Genomic DNA, 22,500 nt, shown 5'->3' with positions numbered 1-22,500 from the left:
GAGGAATTGGTTTAAGAGGAAAATACAAAATGTTTAAAAAAATAAAATAAAATAACTTACCATGTACTCCCTCACTTAGGGGCTTTGAGGATGCATTCACACCTTTTTTTCCACTGGTGATGTTCTAAATGACATGAAATGACAATTAGTAATTTACTAAACAATTAGTAGTTAAAATTACTAGTAATTTTTACTGTACATCATTTTAATGTGTGTATAGGCATCTAAAGGCATAGTACCTGGATGATCCACAGTCTCCTCAGCCAGATATGGGACTTTAGAGGTTGAGCTGTAAACCTGTGAGGGAGAAAATAGATGTGAGTGAGCAAAAATGTAAAAAAATAATATATAATAATATAAATAGCAAATTAAAACGTGTTAGATGACCAAACAAATAAGCTTACATTAAATATGTCATCATACTAGATGTCATCCTTTTTAAGTGTCACAAATGCATTTTTGCTGGGTTTTTTTTAAGTTAACAGGCTTGAATAATACAATTAAATAATAAATAACACTGTGCTAACACCACATTTTAATTAATATTAGGTAAGTTATCAAAACTAGCATTCAAACTCGACAAACTGCTTGATACTCATTTAAAATAAAGACCATCAAATCAAATAAAAAATCAAATCACTTTTATTGTCACATTATCAGCAGCACGTGTGCTATGATGAGTGAAAAGCTTAGACTATTCTAACATGACTATTCTTTACTACCAACGTTTGCAACTTTATTTTGGGGGAGTTAATATATACCAAGTATAAAATTTCACAGGAATGCAAAACAATCTATACATTTATCTGTCTATAATGTGGAAAAGACACAGGGAACATGGCAATTTCATAGCAATACTATACACAAACACAACATAGTATTACAAGAGAGTACATTTATGATTAAAATGTTGTCACAGCCTCAGTATAAATACATAAAAAGTAAAAAAAATCTCACCTGTGTGTCCACATTGGGGAAAGCTTTGTGCACGTTCTCAATTTGTACTGTAATCTTCATCTTTTGATTCCCATAATATGGCGCCGAACTGAGAGTGATCGTTGTGGTTTGAATCTTCTTACTTCCTGTGTTGTTTTGAAACTGCGCATGTGCAGATATTACTCCACCTATTGACCAAAATGCAGTACTACAGAAGCAACACAACTCCCTTTCATTCATGTTAATTAAGCGAGCTGTTTAAATGTGAAAACTTACTTTTTCTAATTTTTTCCAACACAACACTTTTATTTTTAATACACAAACATAAGCGAATTGTTTAATTTAAACATAGTTACATTCTTTGGATCAACTAAAGCCATAATTCATTTTTTTGAGTGTAATCTGGGCCCTTTGCACCCAACATTCAACATAGTCAAGGTGATACGTGGAGGCCTGTATCGCGACCTGCCGTCCAATGCACACACACTCTCCTCTGGACGACTCTGTGTTTCGCTCACACGCGTCATGGATGGCCAAAACGTCCTGGTGTCTGACTTCAGCTCCAAAGAGGAGCTCATCCAGGTTAGGGCATCTTGCTTGCATAGAAACAGCTGGGAATGGGATTTTCTGCCTACTTGCAGATCTCCCTTTTATATGCTTTTATCTACATGATGATGATGAGGGTTATAACATGAGCTCACGCTAATTATATATCATCTGATTAAATACTTTCAAGATGATGTCATAACTTTTGTTTTTTTAAAGAAGCATCAGACAAATCCTCATTCATGCTCATTTATTAAATATTTCAGCCTTTTTCAATTAGTAAGAGCTGATTGTTTGTTTTTTATCATGTATAAATAAGATTTATATAAATAAACTGGGGAAGCATGGTGGATCAGTGGTTAGCACTGTCGCCCTACAGCAAGGAGGTCGCTGGTTCGAGTCCCGGCTGGGCCAGTTGGCATGGGTTTGCTCCGGGTGCTCCAATTTCCCCCACAGTCCAAAGCCATGCGGTATAGGTGAATTGAATCAACTAAATTGTCCGTAGTGTGTGTGTGTGTGTGTGTGTGTGTGTGTGTGTGTGTGTGTGTGTGTGAGAATGAGTGTGTATGGGTGTTTCCCAGGACTGGATTACAGCTAGAAGGGCATCTGCTGCATAACACATATACTGGAATAGTTGGTTGTTCATTCCGCTGTGGCGACCCCTGAAATAGAAACTAAGCCGAAGGAAAATGAATGAATAAACTGATAAATAATGTGCGAAAAATGGCATTTTCGTTTTGTGCCTATTCATAAAAATTGTGCAAACTTGGCATTGCTATTAACCAAAACTAAAAGTATTAAAATTAATTAATTAAAATAATAAAAATAAAACATTTGAATAAAATAAAAAAATTATAATTGTTGCTTTTGCAGCTAAATTAAATGAAATATAATTAAAATACATAAGACTTAAATTAAAATATAATTAATGTTAAATATAAATATTTCCCTTTAAAAATTATTAAAAAAAAACAAGATAAAATTTTTTTGGGAATATATATATATATATATATATATATATATATATATATATATATATATATATATATATATATATATATATATATATATATATATATATATATATATATATAATATTCCAAATATATATTTTTAGTAATAAAAAAGAGTAATATTGTAGTAGTATTATAAATAATGCTAAAATGTTACTGATTTCTCTCTGGTTTTTATTTTGTATATGCAAATTTAGTCATCGGAATGCAAGTGTTTATTCAATATGCATTACCTTCAATCTGATCTCAACAGACTTTTTAAAACCATTCTGGCTTTCACATAATATTACTGGATTTTTAAGGTAAATATATAAATATTACTTTTTGCATGCCTCATATTATCCCTCACATCGCTTTGGAATAAATTCATTCATTTTTTTTTTCGGCTTAATCCCTTTTTTAATCTGGGGTCGCCACAGCAGAATGAACCGCCAACTTATCCAGCATATGTTTTATGCAGCGAATACTCTTCCAGCTGCAACCCATCACTAGGAAACACCAGAGATAGTGAATCTCAATAGGACATTGGTTAAATAAGTTTGGAGTAACAATGGAGACATTGGAGTAAATAAGTGAAGTTTTATAAGTTAACTAATAAGGAGCACGTGATATGATTGAGCATAGCTGGATTCTCATCTGTAATCAGTAATAATCCAATCAGATTGATCCAAGCTTACAATAAATTGACCGACTTTACCCTACTGCATTATCTTCGTTTTGGAAGAATCCCTCCTTTCACCCCATCCTCCCTTTTCTAAGGGAAGCTCTCAAGACCTACCCGATCTAGGACCCCCGTTATATGCTTATTGACCAGGCTGGAGCCTTGGGCTCAGTTATCTCCGAGCTCAGGGTTCTCTCCCAAGACAGCATGCCAAACCTACTATTAACGGCAAGCAAATCTAAATGTGAACATTTGAAATAAAACTAATAAATGTTTCCAGGTTGTTGTTTTTTTGTTGTTGCTTTTTTCAATGCAATAATTTAAAAGATCGAGGTCAGCACTTGTTAAATAATTACTTTATATTTCTTAATTTCACATTGTTTGGACTTAAATAACACAAACATTTCGGTATTCTTTAAATGCACACACAGGGCCAATTTCTGCTCTGTGTTCACGTTTATTTCCTCTCAATTTCTAGGCTCTCATCTGTAGCTGTTTCATTCCTGTGTATTGCGGTTTAATCCCTCCTGCCTTCCGTGGTGTGGTAAGTGTTAAAGCTCACAACAAGTCATTTTTTTTAATGGGGAGCTCTATGAGGAAACACGGCCAAAATATTTGGCTTTATTTCAGTATGGGAGAATTAGGACATTTCAGCAGGAGTTCAAAGAATTCAGTCACTGGGGCACAGTAAATTAGCCTCAATAAGAGGATTAAATATGCTTGTTGTTTCAGGTATTCTTGATTAATTGTTATTACTAAGTAAATCTGCTAATAGCCCACCCTCCACCCATTTTTCAGAACATTGTGTTCTTGTACTTTGGAAAGGAGATGTCAATGTATAGAAATAGCAGAGAGGTGGAACAGTTCACATGTCTGTTTATCTTTAGTTACAGCTGACTACTGGTTATTGTTTAGTTACTGGACTTTATATTTACCATGACTTTCTTTGAAACATCAAAACCAGATTAATAAATGCATCAAAACTATGAGATTTAGCTTGTGGTTCATTGAGTGATTTTAGTTGTAAAGTTGGCAAATAAAGGATGTTATGTAAGTCTAATGGTCTGATCACTCCACTGGTTCACTGCTGGTCAGTTCTGAATCGGACCACTCTGAGATTATAATGCAACAGCCTGCAAATGCCAATGTCTTGGCGTATTACAAATAATGTCCCCCTTAGGGATCTATTAAGAACTGGGAAGCTAGAATTGTGCTTTTAGGTTTGTAAATGTGAAGTGGTTTCCATTGATGTGTATTTAAATATTTAATTCAATGTACAATATTTAAATGTAGTAATGTAAAAAATGTGTAATATTTATTATTGATAAATAAATTATTGAAATATTACTATGGCGGTTCCATAAATTATGTTTTAAAATTTTAAAAGTGTGTCAAGCCTAAAATGAACAAGAGACAGATTTTTATTTGTATTTATTTAATTAATTATTTACATAAATTACTTATTTATTCATTAAATAATTTTTTATTATGTTCAAACCAGTATTTTCTATTATTGATTATTGCAGATTTTATTAATAGTTATACATTTTATTTATTTATTAATTTATTTAATTATGTTTTTATTATGTTTAAACCAGCATTTTCTAGTATAGATTATTGATTGTTGCAGGTTTTTTAATAGTTATACGTTTTATTTATTTATTTTATTTATTTATTTATTTATTTATTTATTTATTTATTTATTCATTTAATTATTTTTTAATAATGTTCAAACCATTATTCTCTAATATTGATTATTGATTATTGCAGATTTTATTAGTAGTTATACATTTTATATATTTATTTAATCATTCATTCATTCATATATTTATTCATTTATTTAATTACTTTTTAATTATGTTTAAACCAGTATTTTATAGTATTTATTATTGTAGATTTTATAAATAGCTATACATTTTATTTATTTATATATTCATTCATTGATTTTTTCATTTAATTATGTTTTAATTATGCTTAAACCAGTATTTTCTATTGATTATTGATTATTGCAGATTTTAATAATAGTTATACATTTTATTTATTTAATCATTCATTCATTTATTCATTTATTTAATTACTTTAATTATGTTCAAACCAGTATTTTCTACTATTGGTTATTGATTATTGTAGTTTTTATTAATAGTTATAGATTTTTTTCTGAGCAAAAATCCATCTACATGTTTACTATTATTAATCAAAGAATCATGATCACATTTTGGATGACTTGCTTCAAAACCACAATGTATTAAAACAAGTCAGCAAGTCGGAATTTTAATAATTGTAAATATAATTCAACTTAGTATCATGACTTATTTATAAACGTGTTTTAAATGTGTCGTTATAAAAGTTCATCTCCTATTTGTTTCACCAACAGTTTGATAATTTATATACCTAATTTGACACTTGACTTCTGCTAATTGAATTTGATTTGTTTTTATTGTTCTGATCAGATAATAATAATGAGTGAGACTTAAAACACAAAAACCTTCCACTTTTTTTGTCTCCTCAGCGTTATGTGGACGGCGGCATCAGTGATAATCTGCCCCAGTCAGAGCTGAAGAACACCATCACTGTTTCTCCATTCTCTGGAGAGAGCGACATCTGTCCAAAAGACAATTCCACCAGCTTCCACGAACTGCGTTTCACAAACACCAGCATTCAATTCAATCTGGACAACGCGTACAGACTGAGCAAGGCCCTGTTTCCCCCAGAGCCTAAAGTAAGAACACACACTGATTTCTTTAATCTTTGCCATGATGACAGTACGTAATATTTTCTAGATATTTTTCAGTATACTGGTATTCAGCTTAAAGTGTCATTTAAAGGCTTAACTAGGTTAATCAGGCAGGTTAGGGTAATTAGGCAAGTCATTGTATAACAATAGCTTAAGAGGGCTATTAATATTGACCTTAAAATGGTTTAAAAACTGCTTTCATTGTAGCCGAACAATAAACAAATAAGACTTTCTCCAGTAGAAAAAATATTATAGGGTATTTAGGCTAAACATAACTTAAAAAAATCTGAGGAGAGCTAATAATTTTGATTTCAACTATACGTACACACACACACACACACACACACGTGCCTGAGAGTGATTTACATGAGCAGTTACACAATCCTCCTTCTTTATTACGCCTTTGAGAAGCATGTGCTGGTAAATACCTCACATTTGTGGATATGTTTGCTGTCAGATTAGCAGTTTCACTTTAATACAGAGTTGGCCAAAGACCTCAAACATATGTTGAAAGTGTAAAACCCCTTTTCCTAATGCAAACTTCTGCACTTCTGGCCACTAAGCAATTCACTTGGGGTGCAAGTTTAAAGGCTTACTTATTACTTATCCTGTCAACAAGAGCAAACAGTACACGTGTGTTCCTGAGGTTTTTGTTTAGAACATTTGAACAGAAGGTCTATTTAGCATTGCAAAATCCTATATTGTATTTAAGAATTTCTTTATGGTGGTTTTCTTGCTTGTTTTGTCTCAGGCATTTTCTTTTCATGCATTATAATGCTGCAATAAAACCATTATAATGGTATAATGCAACAATATAATGTAATATTAAATTATAATTCAATACCACTGTGGGTTTTACTTTGAGTTTGATGTTATTTTGACCGCATTGAAAAGTAAATACTACTCTACTGTAAATCATGTTAAAAAAAACAGTATGTGAGCCAATTATTATGTCTGAAATCGTAGTATTTTTTATATATTTTTATCTAGAAATATTATTTAGTTCCATTCCTCCCAATATTCCTACACTGCATATACTGTAGATCACAACATGTAAAATGAGCTGTCAAATTCAACACTAGTGCATGATCTGACAATATATGATTAGTATAGACACACTTACAGCGTCTTTACAGCTGACTGACACATTCATGCATAGGCATTTGGGAGGCATACTAACACACTATAAATAGCGATTAGTTACTTTAATTTAAATAAGCGAGTAAACCCTTTGCCTCAAATAGAACCTCAAATAGAAGTTGATTTTACTTTAAAAAGTCAGTAAACCCATTGACTTAACTTTTATAATTATGCACATAGTTTGTTTACTTATTAATTAGGCAACAAGGTAGCTCTCTTTTCTAAAGCAAAGTCAACTAATCACTTTTACAGTGTATTTCAAACTGTGGCATAGATTTCATTTTATGCTGTTAAACTTTGTAGCTCCTCCTATTGTTCTAGAAGAATCTTTTACAAATGTGATTTACATTTTTCTTTCTCTAATGCTGTGAACTTTTTTTTTATTAATGGGTAAATATCATATTAGCTGCACGGTGGCAAAGTGGGTAGCGATGTCGCATCACAGCAAGAAGGTCGCTGCTTTAAACCTCGGCTGGGTCAGTTGGCATTTCTGTGTGGAGTTTGCATGTTCTCTCCGTGTTTGTGTAGGTTTTCTCATGGTGCTCAACATTCCCCCACAGTTCAAATACATGCGTGATAGGTGAATTGGGTAAGCTAAAATTGTCCATAGAGTATGTGTGTGAGTGAGAGTGTATGGGTGTTTCCTAGTGATGGGTTGCAGCTGAAAGGGCATCCGCTGCATAAAACATATACTGTATAAGTTGGCGGTTCATTCCGCTGTGGCGACCCCAGATATGACAAAAAGAAAATGAATGAATGAATGAAATATTATATTTATTCTTGTAAAGGGAAAAACTGCAGGCCCTTTTTTAAGTGTTTTCTTTCTGAGGTAGGGAAAATGGCTCAAAGCTTCAAATACTTCATTCGTTCATTTTCCTTCAGCTTAGTCCCTGTATTCATCAGTAGTTGCCACAGCCGAATGAACCGCCAACTTATGCAGCTGCAACCCTGTACTGGGGAACATCCATACATACTCATTCACACACAAATACTGTGGGGTAAACCAGAGCACCTGGAGGAAACCCACGGAGAGAACATGCAAACTCCACACAGAAACGCCAACTGGTCCGGCCAGGACTTGAACCAGAAACCTTCTTGCTGTAAGGCGACAGTGCTAAAGACTGAGCCACTGCGCCACCTGCTTAAAATATTTAAGAAACTAAAATTAAATAAAAAAACTGAAGCTCTTTGTACTTCAATTTCAAAATATTTATTATTATAGTGTTTTTTTTCCTGTGATGTATATCTTATGCACTGCTCCTTGCTCTTTGTTGCTGTTGTTATAATTGTTACTTTTTTAGTAGAACATTTTTAATAATTAATACATTTTTTTAATGGTAAATATGCCTTGCGGTGTTTATCGTTTCCTGTTTTGTGATGTACAATTTTGCAACAATTAATTTTAAAAAAAAAAACGTTGTAGCTTTGCAGTTCTTATACATGCACAAACACTCTAGACATTACAAAGCATTATTTAATGTATTCAGCTACTGCCATTTTTGAATCACTGATTAAATCCTGGCTTTGTTTTTGGCAGGTGCTGGCAGAGATGTGTCAGAGCGGGTATAAAGACGCCCTACGGTTTCTCCAGGAAAACAGTGAGCGCTCTTTATCTCTAGTATATCTTTATCTCCGATTGTTCATAAATGAATTATGCCTACTACGATACGTGCCTGTGGTGCAGAAGATAACCCAGGGATGTGTCTTTGTAGATTTGCTACAGGCAGCATGTCCAGGAGTAGACATGGCTCTGATTCAGGCCACACCAACCTGCTGCTGCCCTGGGAAGAAGAATCCAGTGGTGGAGGAAACGACCAAGGAGTGGGTCTTGCGGAGGCTCCGGCTCTTGAGGAAACACCACTGGTGGCTGGATGAACAGATTGTTGATAACCTGCCAACACCTATTAAGAAAGGTAGATGAGAAATGTTTCCATGTACATATTAATTTGGCTGCATGTTTTGAGATATTGGCAATTAATGAAAATACCAAGAAATACAAATAAAATGATAAATCAACAACATTTATTATTATTATTATTATTATCAGTAGTAGTAGTATCAGTATTAGTATTATTAGTATTATATTTATAACATTTTTGTACAAGCATTTAAGTTATTAAATTATGTACGTATGTGTGTATGTATGTAAATTATTTTATTATCATACTATATCATGTGCATATTTTTATTTGCAGTTTTTTGCGACGCCTGCAGAGAAAAGCACGGTCTGCTGGCACAGGTGACTGGTTTGCTGCCAGTGCGTGTGGCGTCTTATATGCTGTTGCCGTACACACTGCCAGTGGAATCCGCTTATTCTGCAGCTCAGAGGTCAATACCAGCACTTCATTTCTCTGTTGATCACACTATTAGCACTTTGGGGGAAAGTATGATTTTTTTTAATATGTTTTGGGAAAGAAATGTATTTCCTATTCAGCAAGGTTTGAAAGTACAGTAATTATTATTATTACTTATAGTAAATAATTTTTTGAGCATAAGTTGATCCTATTAGAGCAGGGGTGTCAAACTTAATTCCTGGAGGGCCGAAGCCCTGCACAGTTTAGTTCCAACCCTGCTATAACACACTTACCTGTAGGTTTCAAACAAGCCTGAAGGACTCAATTAGTTTGATCAGGTGTGTTTAATTAGGGTTGGAACTAAACTGTGCAGAGCTGCGGCCCTTTTGGAACTGAGTTTGACACCTGTGTATTAGAGGATCATGCATGTGACACTGAAAACTGGAGTAAATATGCTTTGAGTTTACAGGCATTGTGTATTCTTAATACATTAAAGTACACATGAAATCAAAACTAACCATGTGATTTTGTTAGCTCACATTGCTAGTTTTGTAGTGAACAATTGCCTGTCTTTAAGCAAAACAAGTAGTTTGCCCTTTTAAACCTTAATTAAAATCTGGAAATACACTTCCTGTTTGTTTTTAGTTAAATTCTCAGATTAGATCTGTCTGAGGTATGGGGCGGGGATAGCATACTTAACCACGCCTCTCCAGCTGTCAGTTTTGACAGCGCCATGAGAAAAAGCAGAAATGGTGAACAGGAGGTGTCTGATAGGTTATAATAACTCTCCCGAAATCTTTTACCTAATCATTCAGAATGAAATGCCTCTGAGTGGACGCCACAGTGTTTTAACTTCTGTATCGTTTACATTTAAAAGGTTTTGGGAGTGGATCCCAGAAGTCCCTGCGGATGTGCGCTGGCTTACTGAGGTGGCAGGAGGTGTTTACAGATTGGCTTGGAAAGGTGCAGCATCAGAAGCAAACAGGTAAGACCCCTCAGGAATCATTCATCTGTTAAACATCTGTACTTTCACAAAAAAACAACAACACACGTTTATTTGATTTATTTTTGCTTTGTAGCATCGCAAGTCTTTACTCTAATTTGTTATCAATGTAATACATTTTACAAGCAAATTTAGGCAATCTCAAGGCATTGTTGAAATTCCCTCTAATTCATTTGGTGTTTTAGAAACGTTTTTTATTATCAATTATCTGTTAATATCAGTGCTGTTATCAATGATGAACAGTTTTATGCCTTACAATTTTGTAAATATTGCTGAATAGGAAGTTCACAGGAAGTATTTTCAGGAGTTTATTCAAAAGACAAAACAAGCCACAGAGCAATTATTTCTAAGTCCAATTTTTCTACATGTAAAAGTGTATGTGACAAATAAATCATTATCATCATCATCATCATCATCATCATCGAATGTTTAATGTAGCTTTTTATTCCATACATAAAACTGACACCTTGCACAAGTTTTTATTTGCAATGTCATCTAGTGTACTTATAATAGTTAAAATACTTTTAATAATGTTAGATAATTTTTTTTTATTTTATGTGATTTTATAAACTAATGCTATTTACTGGTTATTCATTATGGTATGGTATTCATGCTGTTGGCTTATTAGCTGCCTATTATTAAGATATGAACTGTTCATTAGTAGTTATAAAGTAGGATCTTATTCTGCATCCCTAATCCTACCCAAAACCCAACTTCTACATTACTAACTATTAATAAACAGCTACTTAGTAGTTTATTAATCTCATAGTGTTAGTTATTAATTTATTAATATCATAAATTGTGACCTAAACTAAAGGGTTATTAAAATTTATGATTGTATTTTGAATCTGTAAATGATTGTTTTGTGGTGTAGAATTGGTGTTTAGCTTTAATATAAGCAACAAAATTAAACGAACAGTCTAATAAGCAATGAGAGATCCCAATTAAATTTCCCAATACTGGGTTGCAGCTGGAAGGGCATCCGCAGCGTAAAACATATGCCAGAGTAGTTAGTGGTTCATTCCACTGTGATAAATCAGGGACTAAGCCAAAGGAAAATGAATGAATGAGTCCAAATTACAATTGTCTTTTATATTGTTTAGCGGCGCCCCCTTGAGAAGATGTGTTAGTGAACCACCAATGGCGGATTTACAGATGCCCATCAAGGACTGCACTGGACACATACCTCATTCTGCAAGCACCCTTGATAGTTACAAGTGGACTTTTCCTAACAACATCCATACAACTTCCTCTATCGACTGTCCAGAAAGTCCTGTCAGTGAGTCCAGGCAGATGAGTTTCTTTGTTGGCTCACCAAATAATTAAGAGAAGCAAATGGACCAATGCTGGGGCTTAGTAAATATACATGTATACATGACTGCCCTGGTTATATACAAGTCATTCTGCATATTTTGGCAGTGGGAAAGACAGTTTGTGTAGACAAAATCTTTGGAATCCAGCGCCGAGTGTAAATATACATGACATGTCAAGCACTCCTATTGTGACATTTTGGACGTTCTCCAAATGTGCCTTTCGTCTTTATTCAGAACCAAAGATGTGTTGATCTGTTGTATCAGCCTATGTACTGTGGACAGTTTATGCCAGAGTTTACATTGCAAGTGGTGCTAATACTTCTCTGCGACCTCAGAATACTTTAATATGTGCCATACAAGTCCATGCCACCAATAAAGAGATTAAGACAATGCAATATACTGTAATATGAATTCACCGTCATTGTTTGCCCCCTCACAGCACTTTCCTGGCAAATTAGAAAGAATATTTAAAAGAAAAAATCTACTGAAGACAGAATGTGTTGCTATTTAAGAAGTACATAATGTAAACTGTCATGTAACACCTGGGGAAATGCTTTTCTGTATTGATATGTTTGTCTGACAAATGTGCACAATTATTTTATTGATTGTTGTTAAAAATATTGTGATTTAAAGTGACTCTTGCCTGAATTATTTAATCGTTAAAAATAAACTAAATTAATAAATCGATGATTGTTATAGTATGCTTATATTATGCTAAATGCCTAATTCTGATTGGTCGATCACAGCTCTAAGCACCCGGCACTACTTTTATTCCGCGTCTCTCATATCAATCCGCGGTGTGTGCGCGCCATCATGCGGTTACAGCGTGTAATAAACTATAGCCTTGTTTGATTCAAATATTGATTTTAATATATGTCTATGCATGTCTTTAGTGTTAACAGAAAGTCTCCGGTTAAAATGTGCCTTTTAATCAACGAATCTGTAAACAGGATACGGTTATGGGCGAGAGAAACTGCAGTATGGTAACGTTAAGGTTTACTTAATGCTAATTTTCAGGTAACTTAACTAACGTTAACGTTAGTAAGAAATAATAACATATTATTCATAGTATAAATGATATATGATATCAATTGGTGTTGGTTATATTTCTGTAAAGCTAATAATGCAACAATTAAAACATTAAAATGTTTAACTCCTTTAATGAACCTGTTTTATAGCCGATTTACAATAACAGCAAGATTGAAAGTGAAAAAAATAATGTTACACCGTTTTTTCTTCATTGTTTTGACCGCTTTCTATACGTGGAAATATTTTAATTCTTTATCATAATCTTAAAACATACGCAATTTAAACGCTTCCGACATGACAGACAACGCGACGCCCTGGCCTTTTAAACCTGTTTCCCACAATGCACCACTCCACAGTACACATGTGAGTTGTCAGAAGGAAACTAGCAACATCTAAAAAGATGCAGAACGGCAGTGTAAACACAGAGGAGGATAAAGAGTATCAGCTCTTCCTCTCTCTGCACAGTCCCGCTTTAAAGGCTGCACGAATCCCTCCGCTTTACTGGAAGAGTTTGCATTTAAAACTTGCCAATGAGGTAAATATATACTGCCAGCACTGCTGAGACTGTGACTGTGTGCCAGTTTGATTATTCAATTGTCAAGCTTTATTGTGCATGTGATTAAAACCATCATCATGTTGTTTCTTGTGTATAGTCATATACACCAAGACTCCAGAGTAGTTTGAACTAGTATGAGCAGGTAACTGTATTGATTGCCTTTTTCTTGTAGGTTTTTGATGCCGGTGATGTGTTTGGCATCATGCAAGTGGAGGAAGATGAAGATGGGGATGAGGAGAAAGAAAAGAGACTCAATCCTGGAGATGAGATCGCTTATAAAGTGATTGTGACCAGAGAGAGTGGTCTGCAGGCTGCGGATCCCACCAGGTGAGGGCAGCAGTGGCTCATTTGTCAGGAATTCAGGGGGTCTTATTATTTGAAGGAGTTGAAAAACACGTTTGTAAATATTTTATTTGTGTGAAATCACATAAGTGTGTGTATATGATGCTGGAGAAAATGTATATACATTTACTTTTGAGGGGGGAAAGGTGTTAACAGATGAATTACAAAGCAATAAACAATATTTCCCTGCCTGAAAGACAAAAAATAAAATAAACAAACAAACTAACAAAAACAGCAAAGAAGCAGCAAGGACAAGCAAGGGACAAGCAAGAATGGCCATAAACCAGCATCAGAATGTACCTATACACAGTCAGAGTGTGAATTACAGGGTATGTGGGGGGATTGACCCCCCCTAATTAGCGCTTGATCCCTTCTGAAGGACTTCAAAACAAGTTGTATGGTGGGGGGGAGGGTCAGTTCTTTAATAGAGAAATAGTTTTCTCTTATCTGTATCTTAAATAATAATAGTATATATAATAAAATGCATGCAATACAACTCCACTATAATGGTTTATACTATTGTGAAGGCTTTATTGCGCCAATTTGATCTCAGAAAAAAATTATTCAGCAGTCTGAAGCTGGCAGATCTAGAGGACAAATAGACATTGCAAGTGTTCACAAGACGCTTCTCTTGTAAAGTTGGGTTGGCACACACACAGAAAAAATACGAATTCATTGTAATGTTATATTTTTGTTTCTGGTAAATAAAGTAATGTGGTTTTAATTCATTTAATTAATTACTCTTGAAATGTCGTATTTCATCTCCTAAAAAACAATACATTAAAATTCAGTAAAATAAACAAAACTATATTTAGTTTACAAACACTTTTCATATATATAAACAACTTTTGAGTTATTTTTCACATACTTTTATTGTAAAGCAAACGGTATATGTCATGTCTGTGAATCATCTACGTCAGTGCACCAATCAATCCACAATAAATTTGTGGCTGCAATTTATTTATTTATTGAAATATTGTGAATTTACGTTTAAATTAATAATAACAACAGCAAAATCAAGGGGTGTGTAAACTCTGGCCACCCCTTGGGAGTGCCCCTGCAGCTGAGGCTTGAACCAGCGACCTTCTTGTTGTGAGGCGATCATGCTACCCACTGCGCCACCATGACGCCCATACATGTTTTTTTTAATAAATTAAAATATAACTTAAATGAATGCTTATATTTAATTCACTGGAGCATATATATATATATATATATATATATATATATATATATATATATATATATATATATATATATATATATATATATAATCTTTTTTTTTTTTTTACTAAATTACATTTCAATGTGTGTCTTTTGTAAGTCATGTTTTTTGTCATCTAAATAGTATGAAAGTCATTACTTTATGCTGCTCGCATTGAAATTTATGGATGAAATAAAACAACGGATGATAATAAAACAGCGTTCCACTTTTATTCATGGGTCTTTAACCCATTTCTCTCTGATTTGCTTCACAGTGTGTTTCTGGTCGATCATGCCTGGACATATAGGGTGGAAAGCGCACGTCAGCAGCTTCTGGAGATTCCTGGCCTGCTGATCAGAATGGCCAGTCTAATGTGTTTGCCTTTCCACGGAGAGGCTCCAGATCCAGATATTGTGGATCTGATACTGGACAGCATGTGGAAATACAACCAAACCTATCAGCTATCCCAGGGAGTAAGAGAAAGGAAATACTAATAGGATTTGGATATAAGTGTCACACTTTACATTAAGGCTCCATTATGTAATGATATGTAATGTAATCGCTACCATAAACTAAGAACAGACATTAAATGTATGGCAATTATTAATAATAATTCAGCATTTGCTAATGCATTTTTAAAATCCAAAAATGTCAACATCAATTAATGCACAGCGAATTAACAAGAACTAATAATTAATTATTGTATTTTTATTTACACACAATAGCCAAGATGAATAAGCACTGTAAAAAATGTATTGTTCTTTGATTGTACATGTTAGTAAATTCATGAACTAATGGAACCTTATTGGAAAGTTATAACAGCATTTTATATTCATATTTGAATATATGCTGCTGATGATAAAATTGTTGTTTGATTTGTTTGATGATAAAATAATTGTCAAAGGAGAAGATGCTCCAAAATGTCAATGTTTCAATATCAAGAACTGTCAAACATATGCCTTTTGCAATACCCTATTTTTATTGATTTCCTCTTAATATAACATGCACCATACAAAAATACACAATGCATACAAGTTCTTTACATTTAAAAATATACTGTGAAAAAAAATGAGAAAACCTAATTAGGAAAATAGTAATAAATGCATAAAGAAAATACTACAACAGGGTCGACACGCTCCTTGTCTATATTCTCCTATATATTACCAACCTTGTGATCGCCATTCATTTTAGCAAATTTTTTCATACGACACTTTCTCAGACATGAATTCCATCCATAATTTAAGTGTTGCAATGCCCTATTTTTGATGTTATCATACAGGGATTTTTATCAGGAGTGAAATTATTTTTATTGTGAATCCTTCCAAAATAGTAGAACTTTTATCATAATTTAAATCATATTTTGGTAGCACTTTATTTTGATGGTCCATTTGAGTATTAGTAGACTGTCTGCTTAATATCTGCTGATACTGCTCCTTCAACAGACGTTAAACTGACCATAAAAAACTTTGCAACCACATGTCAACTAACACTAACCCTAGTGCTAAAAGTCTACTTATAATCTAATGAGAGTTAGTTGCAATATAACTTAAATTCAACAAATGGACCATCAAAATAAAGTGTGGCCCATATTTTATCTATTATTTATTATGTATTATTTTGTGCATTATTATTTATTATTGATCTCTTTTTATTGTAGTTAATGTGTTTATTATAGATAATTGATATGTCTAATAATGTAGTGATGCTTTCATTATTTATATAAAATGTTTATGAATTATTTAAATATTAATTATTCTGAAATGTACTAATGTTTTCTCTGTTTTGCCATGAAACAGTCAGGGAGGCTAAAATGGCAATAAACTCAAAACTCTCCTCTTATTGCAGTCTGCAGAAGAAAAGGTGCCTGTTTGGTACATCATGGATGAATTTGGATCTCGGGTTCAGCACTCTTCACAGCCGACTTGCTGTATGGCTCCTCTGTTTTACGCTCCGCAACAGATTGCTTATTCTGTGCTGTGGCCACTGCAGAACCTGGAATATGGAGGTATGCACTCACAAAAAAACATTTGCACATACACAGAGAAAACAAATATCTGTGCATTTCACCTTTCAATTGCACTGTAATATAAATGCGATATTGCAGGGCTTCTGCAGATCTTAACAGTCATCCTTTACCTTTGACGGGATAAACAGGTTATGTTTTCAACCAGTAAACAGCTCTTGATGATTTTTATTCTTTAAAAGTGTTAAGTACAAACATATAATCAAGTGTATATACAGTCAGTTGAAGTCAGAATTATTAGCCCCCCTTGAGTTATAATTTGATATATTAATAGTTTGTCTGGCTAGGATATGTGGTGTAGCAGCTTCTGTGAGTTACTGAAGTGGATTTTATACTCTTTAAAGTGTGAAGTTAATCTATATATTCAAATTGTATGTGTATAATCTGCTTGTAGACTTACATACCAACAGAAGTATTAAAGCCTGGTTTATATTTCTGCGTCAAGTGATCGGCGTAACTCACGGCGCAGGTAACGCGCGCAGCTGTGCATTTATACTTCTGCGCGCTGTCTCTGTTGGTCTGCATTAACACATCCGAAACGCTAGTTGGCAGTGAGGTGTAAATGTTCCTCTGTGTCGAGTTTCTTCGCTGCTGTTTTGCTTTTCCTGAACACTTCCTGGTTGTACAAATGACTCAAACTCGCTCATTTTGAAGCAGGAACCGGCGAACGTGCAACAACTTTAACTATGAGGTAAACAAAAAACAAAACTTTCCATCCGGAGATCCTTCACGGGACTCCACACTTGTAAACAATCGCTCGCTCACATTCGCGCTGCTCTCGGTCCCGCCCAGACTCGTCAGCGCTACCAAGCTGACCAACACAGAGCTTACGCTACGCGTTGTTGCGACGTGTAGTTACATTTTTTGAGAGGTGCACGTCAGCGACGTCGACGGCCACGGCGAAGGGCTATGCGTCAGCGCCGTAGCATACGCCGGCGTTTGACGCAGAAGTATAAATTAGCCTTTTGGTGTCACAAGAAATGGATAAGGTATATGGTTACCAGGTTTGGGTCAGGGGTTAAACTAGGTGGAATTTGGGGTCAGGGGTTAAAACTGGGTGGGATCTTATGTGACATATGTAGAACAATGTGAAAAAAAGCTGCAAAAGAGTTTATAAGCAGGCCAGAACATCAGTGAGACAGAATTTTCAGGCAGAGATGCTAATGGGGGTCTCCTGAAAAATCTCCTTTGTTGTCGACAATAAAGTATACTCTTCTAATATTCATAACCTCCAGACTGAATTTGATTCATTAAGAGAAAAACCTAAAACCACTACATTACCACTCTCAACTCTTGAGGCAACAAGTTTGCAGTTTTTTTTATTAAATTTTCCCTCACAGGTATGTTTAACAGCCCCTTGCCAATCCATACGTTTGCCCATTTTATTCCGGAAACATACATTGATAGCAGAATAGCTTGATTATTTATCAACTTGACATAGATGATCATAATGGTAAATTCATTTCATTACATTTTGCGCACTCTCCTGTAAGCCCTTCATAAATTCAAGAGATGTATGCTCAAGATAATAGATTACACACATTAATTACTTCTTTAATATCTTAACATAACATTAACAGTTACTATAGTGCTGTATTAACATTAAAACAGAGGAGAACAATGAAAGGACGATGATAATTTCAGCTTATCTTATCCTGTATCCTGTAAGTCTGCACATAGATAAGTCGAAAGTTTATTTTCTTAATATTAAATGTTTTATATAATATTTAATGCATTAAAAAGCTTGAAGAAACACTTTGTAGAAAAAAAAGACACACCAAATACAAACACCCTAAATTGAATCCCATTAACATACAAAGGTGTTTTCTAAAGTTAACTTAATATAATGATTTTTGCAGTGTCTCTTCGTTATAAATCCGGCAAACAGTTTGCTATATTATTATGAATCAAACACATTTAGATCGAATCATTTGAATCACTCAGGCGACTCACTTGCACACTGAATCAGCACAGATGACTCACTCTCTAACTGAACTATGATTCTAATGTTTGACCTAAATGTGTGCTGTGTAATGCTAAAGCTGTGTATAGGTTAGTGTAGTAATACTTATTAACAAGAGCTTTACATTATTTTGAATGAAACGTGATATTATGACATAATAAAAACATATATTAATAAACAAAACATTTTCTTTTTTGCTTAGCAAATTAGTTTCAGTACTTGTTACTAGCTTCTTGTGTGCCTTTAGCAGGATGTTTATCTAAACTGTCCAAAAGTCTGTCCTTGACTGTTCTGATAATATACTCCTGTGTTGGTTTCTCTAAAGGAGTGCAGACTCTTATCTCCATCTGTGTGTTTTTTTTTTTTTTGCCAGATGGCCAGAGTGATGGGAAATTTCAGCTTTAAACGTTTTTTTTTTTATTATTAAAGCTCCCTTTGATCTGTTTGATTCAAGCTGAAATAATTTATTTGGCTTTTTTTGCTAAAACAAAAAATATGCAGTTGAAGTCAGAATTATTAACCCCCTGAATAATTATATCTGAATTATTATTTTTAAGCCCAAGATAATGACACTAAGGACAGCATATGCTTTTTTTATTTTACATAGGCCACATATTAAAATAACACATTCATTTATTCATCCATTTTCTTTTCGGCTTAGTCGCTTTATTTATCAGGAGTCACCATAGCAGAATGAACTGCCATCTTATCTAGCATATGTTTTACACAGCGGATGCCCATCCGGCTGCAAACCATCACTGGGAAACATCTACATACTCTTGCATTCACACTCATACACTCTGGACTCTTTAGGTTACTGATTTCCAACTGACTGACTGAAGAATTCAAACAATTATTGACAAACTATTCTTTCTAAATTAAAAATCAATGAATGGTTCATTGACTTAGTGATGCATTATTTATAGGAAATCTACATATTTACTATGGCTCGATGTAGAGCTGCATGATATTGGAAAAATCTGACATATCTGCGATATTTTGTTTTACCGTGATATGAATAATTTCACCAGATTTTTTAAATAACTCTATTGGGAAAGATTTCTTTAATTTAGATCGACTGAGATGATCAAGTCATTTTCTATGCAGTGCATCTGCATAAATTATAATAAATTACAAGCAAAAATAAAGAAATAAACCGAGCTTTATGGTTTTCAGGGGAGTCTAACAGTTTTCAATTACATAATAAAATGGTATTTGTTGAATAAATAATAACTAAAAATAAGTATATTTATTAATATCTTCATCTTTTAATTTTTAATAAACAATAATAACTGTGATATGACTATTTTAGCCGCACACATTGTGCTATCTATGCTCAAACGATATATTGTTCAGCCCTAGTTTGATTATATTGAATATGTTATCAATTACGTCTCATTATGCATTCCAAATATTTCTGTTAATATTTAACATGCATTGACCAGTGTTTTATGCTTGCCTAAACTGAAATGCTTAGCTGACCCTTGTGCTTTTTGCACCCGTCCAAGTGGTCAGCTGAATCTTGTATGGCTCTACGATGCATGCATGGTGAACTTGCTCTTTTTTTTAGCTTTGGTACTCATATTACCTTCTTCTCAGGGCCTGATATGTATTTTGAGAGTTAAATATTCTCAGACATGTATGTAATGTGTTCTCAGAAAAGTTAAGAAACTGCTTATACTGTTGTGCAAGATTGTTCAAAAATAAAGTCTTCAAGTATAAAGAAGTAGAGATCTTCAAACAGGGTTTTATTGTCACAGCAGTCAGCATAACAACAGAGACAGATGATTGGGCGTCTGGTCTCAGTCTGTCCATTGCACAGAGCCTTTATTCCCTCTTCCTATTGTTGTGAAAATAACAGTATATGTGTTTGTGACTGATTATATGAATGTATAATGAATGCACTCATTACTCCAATGCCATATGATGCGGCTCAGACTATATATATAACTTTATTCTATTGGAAGTGGAATCTGTCTTACTGACGTTTCAGACACATATCTCAGCATTATCTATGTAAGTGATGTTTTACCTGACTTCTACCTTATAATGTCAGCTTCTATTAGGAAAATAGGCTATGAGATATGATATGCCTAAAGGGAGATGGTTATTAGATCATTACATGCCCTGCTGTCCTCAAGGGCACCCACACCAGAGCACCCGTATCATCCCAGAGATCATAGAGAGGACCATAGGGGCTATTATCCATAAGACACAAGGGTCTTATCTACAGATGACATGGTAAGGTTATCCTTGGGTCAAATAACAATTAAAAACTAAACTTTGGGTATACGTCAGCCTGGTCTGGGGAGCAGGATGCAGCTGGGACAGAAATTAAGACTAATGATCAAACTGTAGATATTGGTGAGATGTGATGTATGTGATATTGATCATAAGGGAGGAGGACAGTATGTATAAAACTGAACGATAGAGGCTGATCAGTGGGACATATGATCATATCGCCTCTGTTGTTGCAAACTGCGCTTGTGACAATAAACGCTTCAACCTGAGTAAATCAGAACGACTTCAGACTTCTTTTGTAGACTTTGGTTATTTCCTGAATAATCTCTAAAAGAACCAGAACAGATTTCCACAACATTGTCTTTAGCAGTCTTCCAGTTCATTCATCAAATCTTCTTAACCTTTTTACTTTCAATTAAAAATCCCCGCCGTTCGGGTTCACCCTAAGTTTGTACGCGACTTCTCCAATTGTATCAACTCTGCAGAGACAACATATAATAGATTTTGCTATATATATTATGATGTCAGTTGTAAATTCAGCATATAATATATTGTTTCTCTGATTATGAGCGTGTCTCAGACTGTAGCTCAGGGCTAGTGTCCCCTTGACCTGCAGCAGCGCATGCAGTCTGTTCTATGCATCTTAATCACTTGTGACTGCTCTGCAACTGAGTGTTTTCCTATTTAGCCTGCAGTCTGCCTGACAATGGGTTCTTTATATTCAGATAAAAGAATAGTAGTCAAACATACACAGAATAATAATACTAAGGCCATTAGAAATATAACACATAAAGTGATAGTATAAAGTTCACACAGCTTTATATAAACTGATAAAGTCACTAAAGATTCTTCAATAATAGCAAGGTAGTAGTTCCCTTTTTTGCAAAACTCCTATGTCTATATTTTCTTTTATGGTTAGGGTACAAGTGAGGTACCACAATTCAATTTTCCCAGAATCAGCTGCTTTTCATAGTCTACCTTAAAGGTCCTCATGTGCTGTACTTTGGCCGCATGCCTTTTAACACAGACTTTAGACACCCAAATGGAGATATTGACTGCAAACTGTTGGACTCACATCTCTGATCTCAACTTCTGCTTTTGGGTGCACGTCTTCTCTGAATAACTTCTCTGAATATTTATTTAATTTCCTGTTCATTTACTTTACATCTTAGTTCAGTTCAACTCTTTAATCAATTGAATTACTCTTGACTTTAATTTAGTTTGTTTAATTTAAACTCTGAAATGTTTCAGAATATAGACTAAATGACGTCTGGACACACACGCCAAAACATATTTACAGTGGTGAAAACTATTTTTACATACTTGAATAGGTAGGACACAGACGGATACATAGACAATGTCATCGAGCAAAGAAAAAAGAGACAAAACAAAAGGCAGAAGATTCCCTGCAACTTCTACTGATTGTAAAGTAGTAACAGTTTATAGAAAGTGTCCTGGCAAATTACCTCTCAGTTCCAAGTGCTAGATATCTGCCCTCTGCT

At 34.2% G+C, this 22,500-nt stretch overlaps 2 protein-coding genes and 1 long non-coding RNA gene across 7 annotated transcripts in view; 2 read left to right on the top strand and 1 right to left on the bottom strand.

Moving 5' to 3' along the window:
- The window catches only part of LOC137491517 (uncharacterized), a 1,931-nt gene extending 878 nt beyond the window's left edge, over positions 1 to 1,053 (bottom strand). Inside the window, exons 1-3 of the long non-coding RNA XR_011011454.2 lie at positions 958 to 1,053; positions 240 to 297; positions 61 to 124 (exon numbers count right to left, since the gene is read on the bottom strand). This is a non-coding gene — a long non-coding RNA (uncharacterized lncRNA). The remainder of the gene's footprint in view (positions 1 to 60; positions 125 to 239; positions 298 to 957) is intronic.
- pnpla3 (patatin-like phospholipase domain containing 3) overlaps positions 1 to 12,272 on the top strand; it is a 15,605-nt gene extending 3,333 nt beyond the window's left edge. Inside the window, exons 2-9 of one of the 4 annotated variants that reach the window (XM_073945925.1) lie at positions 1,370 to 1,518; positions 3,635 to 3,700; positions 5,666 to 5,875; positions 8,568 to 8,628; positions 8,743 to 8,943; positions 9,226 to 9,358; positions 10,202 to 10,309; positions 11,431 to 12,272. In XM_073945925.1, coding sequence (XP_073802026.1) covers positions 1,370 to 1,518; positions 3,635 to 3,700; positions 5,666 to 5,875; positions 8,568 to 8,628; positions 8,743 to 8,943; positions 9,226 to 9,358; positions 10,202 to 10,309; positions 11,431 to 11,653 — 1,151 coding nt within the window. In that variant the 3' untranslated portion in view covers positions 11,654 to 12,272. 4 annotated transcript variants of the gene reach the window in all.
- Positions 12,273 to 13,021: 749 nt separating this feature from the next.
- Positions 13,022 to 22,500, top strand: part of ttll12 (tubulin tyrosine ligase-like family, member 12) — a 36,355-nt gene continuing 26,876 nt past the window's right edge. For both annotated transcript variants that reach the window (XR_012401457.1, NM_200252.1), the window contains 4 exon segments: positions 13,022 to 13,204; positions 13,398 to 13,552; positions 15,046 to 15,244; positions 16,617 to 16,776. Coding sequence is in view for 1 of the 2 variants with exons in the window: in NM_200252.1 (NP_956546.1) it covers positions 13,070 to 13,204; positions 13,398 to 13,552; positions 15,046 to 15,244; positions 16,617 to 16,776 (649 nt within the window). In the remaining variant the exon portion in view is untranslated.

Source organism: Danio rerio, chromosome 4 (assembly GCF_049306965.1).
Source record: "Danio rerio strain Tuebingen ecotype United States chromosome 4, GRCz12tu, whole genome shotgun sequence".
In the NCBI taxonomy this organism is placed as follows: Eukaryota; Metazoa; Chordata; class Actinopteri; order Cypriniformes; family Danionidae; genus Danio; species Danio rerio.
Note: the sequence above shows the minus strand (reverse complement) of the source record. Positions and strands in the feature narration are given on the sequence as shown.